Consider the following 9,467-nt stretch of genomic DNA (forward strand, 5'->3'; position numbering starts at 1 on the left):
TTCTCCATTCACCACTGATGGATCCACTGAGTGCCAGGTGTGAGGTTCCTGCAGAGGCAGAGATGGCCCTGGGCAGAGCCCTGCTGCCAGGAGGGGTGTGCAGGGCAGAGCTGAGCACACAGCACATGGCATGGGCTCTGGGAGCATGGAGAGGGAGCAGAGCTGGGCACAGAGCAGCAGCTCCTGGCAGGGACAGCTCCAGGCAGCAGAGATATGGATGGGCAGGGAGTGGGGGCAAAGTGCAGCCCAGCCCTGGGGAGGGTGCGTTCAGGCAGCTCTCTTGGGGTCTGGCACTGGAGGTGGCTGCTGGCCGTGCTCTGCTGCCCACAGCCCTTTGCTTCTCTCCATGAGAGCTCCGTGATCTGCCCTTTGAAACCGTGCTCCCCTGCTTTCAGCACAGGACAGGTGTTTGTGGGGGTTCTTAAGATCACTTTGTGTGTGAAGGCATCATATACAAGTGTTGTAAGCACAGGGCAAATGGGAAAGGACTGATGGACACTGCAGCCCTCCTTGCTCTGCACTAAGCTACAAGGAGCTGAGAACTTCTCCCTGTGTCAATATTGTTCTGACTTTCTGTCATACAAAGAATGTTTTATAGCCCCGTCCCCCCCCCAGAAAAAAAAAAACAAAAACCACCTCAGCAGTGCTATGCCAGTAAATAAATAACACATTCCAAATGACTCTAAGGCCATGCTGAGCCTCTCTTGTGCAGCCCAGACTCACTTGAGTCATGAGTACAAGTAGTGAACTTTACAATGAAGTTGGATTTCATCTGTCATCCCTTGTGAACATCAGAGGTGGACAAAGCACTGCTTCAGAACAAAGCTGACTTCCATCCAACCTGGCCTTGAACACTGCCAGGGATGGGGCTGACACAGCTTCTCTGGGCACCCTGTGTCAGTGTCACACCACTCTCAAAGGGAACAACTTCATCTGAATGTCCAAGCTGAATCTTCCTTTTTTCAGCTTAAAGCCATTCCCCCTTGTTCTGTCACTGCAGGCCCTTGCAAAAACCCCTCTCCACATTTCTTGTAGGCCCTGCTTAGGTATGGAGAGATTGCTAAGATATCTCCCTGGAGCCTTCTCTTCTCCAGGCTGAACACCCACATCTCTCAGCCTGTTTCCATTGGAGATGTGTTCCAGCCCTTAGAGCATCTTTGTGACCCTTCATAAGCCAATCATTGTAGGATCAGAAGTGAACAGAGGTTGGAAGGGACCCCAGGAGGTCTCAGGTCGAACCTGTCAGGAGCAGAGTCAGAGCAAGTGGTTCAAGGCTTGATTCAGGCTGAGTTGGCAATCCTTAAGGCCAGAGACTGCACAGCCTCTCTGGGTGACCTGATGCAGCACTTGCCTGAGCCGATGGGAACAAGGTTTCCTTCTGTCCTGCCTGAACCTCTCCTCTGTCACTGTCCCCCACTGCCTTTTGTCCTCCCACCAGGCACCATGGTGAGGAGCCTGGCTCTGTATTCTCCATGTCCTCCTTGCCGGTACAGGCAGCCAGTCCCCAACAGCCTTCCCTTCCCAAGATCTCAGGTCCCCATGAGCTCATTACTAAACCCACTCTTGAACTGGGGATCTGAAACCTGGATGGAGGATTCCAGATCATCCCTTCCCTTGTTCTCCTGCCGTGCTCCTGCTCATACAGCCCACGATGCTGCTGTCCTCCCTTGCTGCCTCCTGTCCAGCTCCTGCCCACCCAGACCTTTCCCATGGGCTGTTCTCAGCCAGGCAGCCCCAGCCTGTGCCATTGCAGAGCAGTCCCCTGCAGGGACCCTTGTGTCCCCTGCTCCCCTGCCCAGGACACCCTGAGAGCTCTGACCCCCACCCCCCCCCCCATGCCTTCCCATCTCCCCACTCCAGCACAACAGCCCCATTCACTGGGCTCCCCAAGAGCTCTTCCTGCTGCAGGCACAAAGCAGCCATCCCACAGCTGGAGCAGCCAGAAAGCTGCTTTCATTCCCCTTCATTCCTGCCGTGTGAGGACATATCACAGAGAAGAAGTTGCTGCATGATAATTTATTTCCCTTAAATACAATCAGAGACCAGAGTGACACAAAGTCTGTGGGTCACACAACACGAGTGGGAACTAAATTAGGAGATGAAAACTGACATTTCTATGAAGACAACATCATCACAGATTGAAATAGGAAAACAAATGTAAAGCAGGAAAGACAGACATGGCCTGTCATGACCTACACTGGAAGCCCTTTCCAGGGTAAAGCAAGCAGCGTATATCTGCTGAATCACATCTGGTCACCAGCTTCCTCACAGCATCTTTCAGCTCCTGGTTCCTCAGGCTGTAGATGAGGGGGTTCACTGCTGGAGGCACCACCGAGTACAGCACTGACACCACCAGATCCAGGGATGGGGAGGAGATGGAGGGGGGCTTCAGGTAGACAAGTGTGGCAGTGCTGAGAAGCAGGGAAAGCACGGCCAGGTGAGGGAGGCACATGGAAAAGGCTTTATGGCGTCCCTGCTCAGAGGGCATCCTCAGCACGGCCCTGAAGATCTGCACATAGGACCCCACAATGAAAACAAAACAGCCAACAGCAATCAGGGCAGCAACCACAAGAAGCCCAACTTCCCTGAGGTAGGAGTGTGAGCAGGAGAGCTTGAGGATCTGGGGGATTTCACAGAAGAACTGCTCCACAGCATTGCCTCGGCACAGGGGCAGTGAAAATGTATTGGCCGTGTGCAGCAGAGCACTGAGAAAGCCACTGCCCCAGGCAGCTGCTGCCATGTGGACACAAGCTCTGCTGCCCAGGAGGGTCCCATAGTGCAGGGGCTTGCAGATGGCCACGTAGCGGTCATAGGACATGACAGCAAGGAGAGAATACTCAGCGATGAGAAAAAAGAGAAAGAAAAACAGCTGTGCAGCACAGCCTGTGTAGGAGATGGCCCTGGTGTCCCAGAGGGAATTGGCCATGGATTTGGGGACAGTGGTGGAGATGCAGCCCAGGTCCAGCAGGGAGAGGTTGAGGAGGAAGAAGTACATGGGGGTGTGGAGGCGCTGGTCACAGGCTGTGCTGGTGATGATGAGGCCGTTGCCCAGGAGCGCAGCCAGGGAGATGCCCAGGAAGAGCCAGAAGTGGCAGAGCTGCAGCTCCCGCGTGTGTGCGAATGGCAGGAGGAGGAAGTGGGTGATGGAGCTGCCGTTGGACATCTGCTGCCTCCGGGAATGGGGCAGTGTCAGAGGAGAAAAAGGCAGTGACAGGTCAGGACAGGAGGGATGTCAGATACAGAAGTTCAGTTTACACATGACTCTGAGCACATTATAGGAGGACAGGAGAAGCTCAGTGTCATCTCCAGTGATGGCATTATACTGCTGGGCTTTCTTCATGCATACAATCAGAAGAGCATTGCATCAGGCAAAAAGCCTCAGTTCTTTGCAGCTTAGTACATAGCCTAGAGAGCTTCAGTGTCCATCACTGCTTTCCCATTTGCCCTCTGCTTACACTTGCACTGCCTCTAAGATGCCTTCACACACACTGATCTTAAATGCCCAAGAAATATCTGTCCTGTGCTGAGACCAGGGGAGAACGGTTTCAAAGGACAGATCACAGAGCTCTCACGCTGAGAAGCAAAGGGCTGTGGGCAGCAGAGCACGGCCAGCAGCCACCTCCAGTGCCAGACCCCAAGAGAGCTGCCTGAACGCACCCTCCCCAGGGCTGGGCTGCACTTTCCCCCCACTCCCTGCCCATCCATATCTCTGCTGCCTGGAGCTGTCCCTGCCAGGAGCTGCTGCTCTGTGCCCAGCTCTGCTCCCTCTCAGTGCTCCCAGAGCCCATGCCATGGGCTGTGTGCTCAGCTCTGCCCTGCACACCCCTCCCGGCAGCAGGACTCTGCCCAGGGGCATCTCTGCCTGTGCAGGGGCTTAGGAGCAGCTCACACAAGCCCTCTCAAGACTCTTGATGCCTCCCCCAAAGCAGAGAAGAAAATTCCCAGCTCCCACTGCCCAACCTGCCCACCAAGAGGGAAAAACATCAAAGCTCAGCATCCTTCCTTAGCAGGTAAATGATGCCTCAGTGTCTTACAGAAGGACCCTCTGAAGAAGTGCTCAGAGTGACGGCAGATTGGAGCAGCGTCACCCACCCAGCACTTCCCTTCCCTGCCAGGGGTTTCTCCTTTCCCCTCAGCTCCCCCCGAGCTCCATGGGGAGCTCCCGAGCAGGCCGAGTGCTGACCCTGGCAGGCAGCAGAGTCCCTGCCCCTGCACACAGCCTTTGGGCTGCAGGGACCCTGCTGCAAGGGCAGCGCTGGGCACCCCTGGCTGCACACCCACATTCACACCCTGCAGCCAGCCCCGGGACAAGGGACCTGCCTTGTCCTGTCCCTGCATGGTGCAGGGGAAGCCCTGCTCTGGAGCACATCCTCCTCCTTATCTACACAGAGAGAAACTGCAGCTGCATTGCCCTGCACCCAGTGCCTTACCACAAACAGGGCTGGGAAGGTTTCTCCTTCAGAAGGTTCCTCCTCCTCCTCCTCAGCATCCTCCACTACCAAGTGCCTTTAAGCTCCCTGTGTCTCGCCGGTCTCCCCTCGGTCCCAGCTCAGCAGCAGAGGCCCAGCCCAAGGTGGCTCTGCCTCTGCCCCACTGTGCTCCTTCCAGGGCTCCCTGGGGCTCCAGGGAAACACCAGGGGAAACAGCCTGAAGCAAGCACTGATGGTCCCTCCCTCAGTTGCAGACACACTGCCTTCCTGCAGTGCCATTTCTCTGATGAGAGACGGAGTTTGGTCTGAACAACAAGATTTTGTAGAATCTTGGAATCATTTAGGTTGGAAAAGACCCTTAAGAACATTGTGTCCACCATTAAGCGAACACTGGCAAGACAACACATTAACCGTGTCCCTTAGAACATGTCTTTTATATACTTTCAGGGATGGTGACACAACCACTTCTTTGGGCAGCCTCTTTCTTGTCCCATCATCAGACAGGACAGCTAGGCCAGGAGAGGCTGGGATGTCCTTTACCCCTGCTGAAGAAAGGGATTCAGCCTGGTCGGTTGAGGCATCTCCTCCTGGGATTGTAGCCCTGGGGCTGGAAGGGGACTCAGCTCCCTCCCATGAACACCACAAACCCACACAAGGTCTCACTTCCTCACAAGGTGAAAATGTGCCATAATATACATGATGTCTTCATCAGAGGAGATTCCTTCATAGAGGTAGGGGAAGCAGCACCAGCAGTGTGGGAAGCACTACATGATGTCAAAGTTCCACCTGAGCAATGTCAGAAACCAAGCAGAAACCAGCAGATTAACGCTCACACCCAACTTGGTATTGGCCGCAAATTTACACATCCCAGCATGGAGCAGTACGGACCAGTTTGCACCAGTACAGACCAATATAGGCCACTATGGCCCCAGATACTGCTGGGGTTTCAGCATCCCAGTGCTCCCAGTGCCTGCTGCAGGTGCTCCAGCTCATCCCCCACCAGACCTCATGCCTGGGGCTCTTTTAGGGGGGACACCCCAAATTAGGCACCCCTACTCTGGGGTTGCCCCCCCCACCTCAGTTCCCTGATACCACAATGGGTGGGGTATAGGCGTGCCCCATGGTGTGTGGTTTGGGGGCTACAAGGAGCATTTTGGGGCTGGTGTCTTTGGGGGGGGGGGGGGGGGGGGGAGCAGCTCTTTTGGGGCATCTCCAGTTGGGGGCAGGGGTGGCACCAGTCCAGGATTTTGGGTCCCCAGTTTCATTTGGCATGGCCTGTGGTGATGGTGGGGTGAGGTTCACTTTGAGGCTGCTACAGGCAGTGGTGCTGGTCTGCAGATACGAGGTGACCTAGGCAGAAGCGGGAAGGGAGCAAGGAACAACAGAACCTCTTTGGATAGGGGACGCCCTGCTTGCAATGACAGCAGTGACAAAGCCCCAGCCCCTGCCCACAGGGTTCCTGGGTTGGAAGCCCAGGACCCAGCATGACCATGTCACCTCAGCCAGCACAGAGCCTCTTCCCACATCGCTCCTCACATGCAGCACAAACTGCAGTGGCCAAAAATCCAGGGCAAGAGCCAGGCCCAGCGCTCACCTGCCAGCAAGCCCACAGCATCATGGGCTGCCACCTGGTTTGGGTTGAGAGGGACCTTAGAGCTCATCCACACCAACCCCTGCCCTGAGCAGGGACACCTTCCACCAGAGTAGCTTGCTGCAAGCCCCTGTGTGCAACCTGGCTTTGAACACTGCCAGCCATGGGGCAGACACAGCTTCTCTGGGCACCCTGTGCTGTGGTGTATCAAAGACAGACTCCAGTTCTGGCGAAATCTGAAGACATTTATTTTGGATCTGGTATCCCTTTTATAGTCTACTAAGTGCACAGTAGTAACTTTCCACTCTGTTACTTCCTTGTCATCCCGATTCAGGGAAACTCCTGAGGGTTACAGATATTTAAATCCTTTGGTCTGTTTCTGAAAAGCACATCCTGCTTTATCTTGCAAACGGCCTGCTTTGTTTTGCTAACTGATCTTGATGCTTCATTGTTCTCTTTACCATTCCAAAGGCTCTTAAGCCCAACCAGGGCATTACCAGCTGGTGTTTTCTTTACTGTTCTCAAGGCTTAAGCCACACCAGGGTGATAATGCCTGGATCCATTTTTATTAACTATATCTAGCCCATCACCCACACTGAGCCACTGTCACACAACCCTCACAGGGAACAACTTCCTAAGATCACCTCTCAATCTCCCCTCTCTGTCATGTTAAAGCCCTTTGCCCTTGTCCCATCCTCACAGGCCCTTGTTCTCCCCGCAAGAAATGAGGGCAGATCCCAGAATCATGCCTCGGAAGCCGCAGCGCTCCGCTGCCAGCTCAGCCAGATCAACTCACACACCAAGTCCAAAGCAGCCACTCTGGGAAAGTCTCCTGAGGTGTTCTGGCAACTCCGACAGCACCCCAAGATCACCATCGCCACCCACCTCATTCCACGCTCCTGTGTCCACAGGTGTCACCGGCTCCGAGACACCAAGGCAGGAACCACCAGAGGAGCTGCTCTTGCCTCCTCCACCGGTAGCTTGTGTTCCGTGGGGCAGCTGTCGCCTCCCGGTGCCTCTGCTGGAGGGTTCTGTGGGGTTCTGTGACCTCACACACCTGAATATGGGGAGTTCCAGAATCAACCACCCCTGTGGTCTCCATGTCCCCAAGGTCATTGTGATGCAGGAGCTCTGACTGGGTCCATGGGGTGCTCTGGAGGTGCTGCAGGCATTCTCTGGGATTCTCTAGGGGTATCCCCAGGATGTCCTGGGAGTGCACAGAGACACAGGGCCATGGAGCAAGCTGCTCTAGTGGAAGGTGTCCTGCCTGTGGCTTTGGGGGTTGGAGCTGGGTGAGCTTAAAGGTCCCTTCCAGCCCAGCTAGTCCAATCTGGGATTCCACGATTCTCTGCTGGGCGAATGTCGGTCCCTCTCCACTTCTCGTAGGTGGCCGTGACGCCCTGTTCCATGGCCCACGTTGAGCTGTGACCCCTCGCATGCTCCACCTCCGGACCAAAGGCACTGAGGAAGAGCAGCCCGTGAGGGACCTCCCCGAGCCGGCTGGGCAGAGGCTGGTTCCTCTGCAGCAACTCCCGGAGCACCCCTGGGTGCCCAGTGGCCATGGGCACGATGCTGCCGCCATCACAAACCCGTGGCGGTCACTGTGGATTTGCCTATTGTGACGGGGGCCCCATGCTGAGCGTGGGCTATTTAAGGAGCGAGAGCCCTGCAGTAACCAGTGCAGAGGAGACCCCTCCCTTGGAAGGCTGCATCTCCCATGGCTGCTCTTTGCGTGCAGTTCCGTGTTCTTTGACTTTGCAATCTTGTTTTAGTGTTGGCTTGAAACACATTGTGGGTGCGTGCTGTGAAGGGAGGAGAAGCTGTCAGGAGATGAGATGGCGCCATCCCAGCTGTAGGAGCAGGGGAGGAGTGGGCAAGGCAAGGCAAGGCAAGGCAAGGCAAGACCAGGCCGGGCAGGGCAGGGCAGGCCATGGCAGGGCCAGGCAAGGCAAGGCAAGGCAAGATCAGGACGGGCAAGACAAGGCATGGCCAGTCAAGGCAAGGAAAGGCAAAAGCCAGAACAGGCAGGGCAGGGCAAGGCAAGGCAAGGCAAAGCAAGGGAAAGGCCAGAACGGGCATGGCGGGGCAGGGCAGAGCAGGGCAAGGCAAGTCAAGTCAAGACAGGACAGTTCAGGGCAAGGCAGGGAAAGGCAAGGCAAGGCAAGGCAAGGAAGGGCAAGGCAGGCAAGCCTGGGTAAGGCAGAACAAGGCAAGGCCATCACGGGCAAGGCAAATCCAGAAAGGGCAGGGCAAGACAAGGCAGGGCAAACCATGGGAAGGCAAGCAAGGACAGGACGGGCAAGGCAAGGTCAGTACAGGATAGGCAGGGCAGGGCAGTGCAAGGCAAAGCAAGGCCATGACAGGGACGGCAGGGCAGGGCAAGGCAAGACAAGGCAAGACTATGTCAGGACGGGCATGGCATGGCTTTGCAAGGAAGGGCAAGGAAGGGCAAGGCAGGGCAAGGCAAGGAAGGCAAGGCAAGGCCAGGCAGGGCAAGACAAGGCAGGGCAAGGCAAGACAAGGCAAGGCCAGGAGGGCAGGGCAGGGCAGGGCAAGGCAGGGCAAGGTAAGGCAAGGCAAGGAAAAGCAGGGCAAAGCAAGGCAAGGCAAAACAAGGCAGTGCAGGGCAAGGCAGGGCAAGGCAAGGAAATGAAAGGCAGGGCAGTGCAGTGCAGGGAAAGGCAGGGCAAGGCAAGGGAAGGCAAGGCAAAGCAAGTCAAGGTAGGACAAGGCCAGGCAAGGTCAAGACGGGCAAAGAAAGGCAAGGCCAGGATGGGCAGGGAAGGACAGGCAGGGCAGGGTAAGGCAGGGTAAGGCAAGGAAAGGCAAGGAAGGGCAAGGCAAGGCAAGTCAAGACAAGGCAGGGCAAAGCAAGGCAAGGCCCATCCAGGACAGGCAATGCAGGCAAGGTTAGGTCAGATAAGGTAAGGCAAGGCAAGCCCAGGCCAAGCATAGGCAGGTAAGGCCAGGCGAGGACATGCAAGTCCAGGCAAGGCCAGGTGAGGCTAGGGCAGGCAGGGCAGGCAAGGCCAGGGAAGTCCAGGCCAGCCCAGGCCAGGATAAGCCACACCAGGCAAGGCAAGGCAGGTCAGGCAAGGTAAGGCAAGCTAAGGCAAGGCAAGGCAAGGAAAGCAAAGGCAAAGCCAGGCAAGCCAGGCCAGGCCAGGCAAGGAAAAGCAAAGCAAGGCAAGGAAAGGCCAGGCCAGGCCAGGCCAGGCCAGGCAAGGCAAGAGAAGGCAAGGCCAGCCCAAGCCAGGCCAGACCAGGGCAGGCAATACAAGGCAAGGCCAGTCAAAGCAAGGCAAGGGAAGGCAAAGCAAGACAAGGCCAGGCAGACAATGCCAGGCCAGTTCATACAAAAAAAGGCAAGGCCATGCCAGGCCAGACATGGCAAGGCCAGACCAGGCAAAGGCAATCAATGCACGGCCAGGGCAGGCCAGGAAATG

The 9,467-nt window shown here is 56.2% G+C and overlaps 1 protein-coding gene across 1 annotated transcript; it reads right to left on the bottom strand.

Annotated features, from left to right (window-relative positions):
• Positions 1-1,178: 1,178 nt before the first annotated feature.
• On the bottom strand, positions 1,179-3,171 carry LOC133282189 (olfactory receptor 14I1-like). Its single transcript, XM_061478257.1, has 2 exons — positions 2,787-3,171; positions 1,179-1,239 (listed from the first exon to the last, which is right to left on the bottom strand). The coding sequence occupies exons 1-2, from the start codon at positions 3,161-3,163 to the stop codon at positions 1,179-1,181; spliced, it is 438 nt and encodes a 145-aa protein (XP_061334241.1). The 5' UTR covers positions 3,164-3,171.
• Between the last annotated feature and the right edge of the window lie 6,296 nt (positions 3,172-9,467).

The sequence above is a fragment of the Pezoporus flaviventris genome, unplaced genomic scaffold (assembly GCF_033815535.1).
Source record: "Pezoporus flaviventris isolate CSIRO_AGI_PZ_B2104156 unplaced genomic scaffold, CSIRO_AGI_Pfla_v1 ptg000116l, whole genome shotgun sequence".
NCBI lineage: Eukaryota > Metazoa > Chordata > Aves > Psittaciformes > Psittacidae > Pezoporus > Pezoporus flaviventris.

What these genes read in the sequence shown, in the direction of transcription:
- LOC133282189 (XM_061478257.1), bottom strand. Translation starts at nt 3,163, where the DNA reads ATGTCCAACGGCAGCTCCATCACCCACTTCCTCCTCCTGCCATTCGCA. An exon ending in CGCTACGTGGCCATCTGCAA is followed by an intron (nt 1,240 to 2,786) that starts GCCCCTGCACTA and finishes TGCTCCTGACAG; the next exon opens with GTTCGACCTGAGACCTCCTG.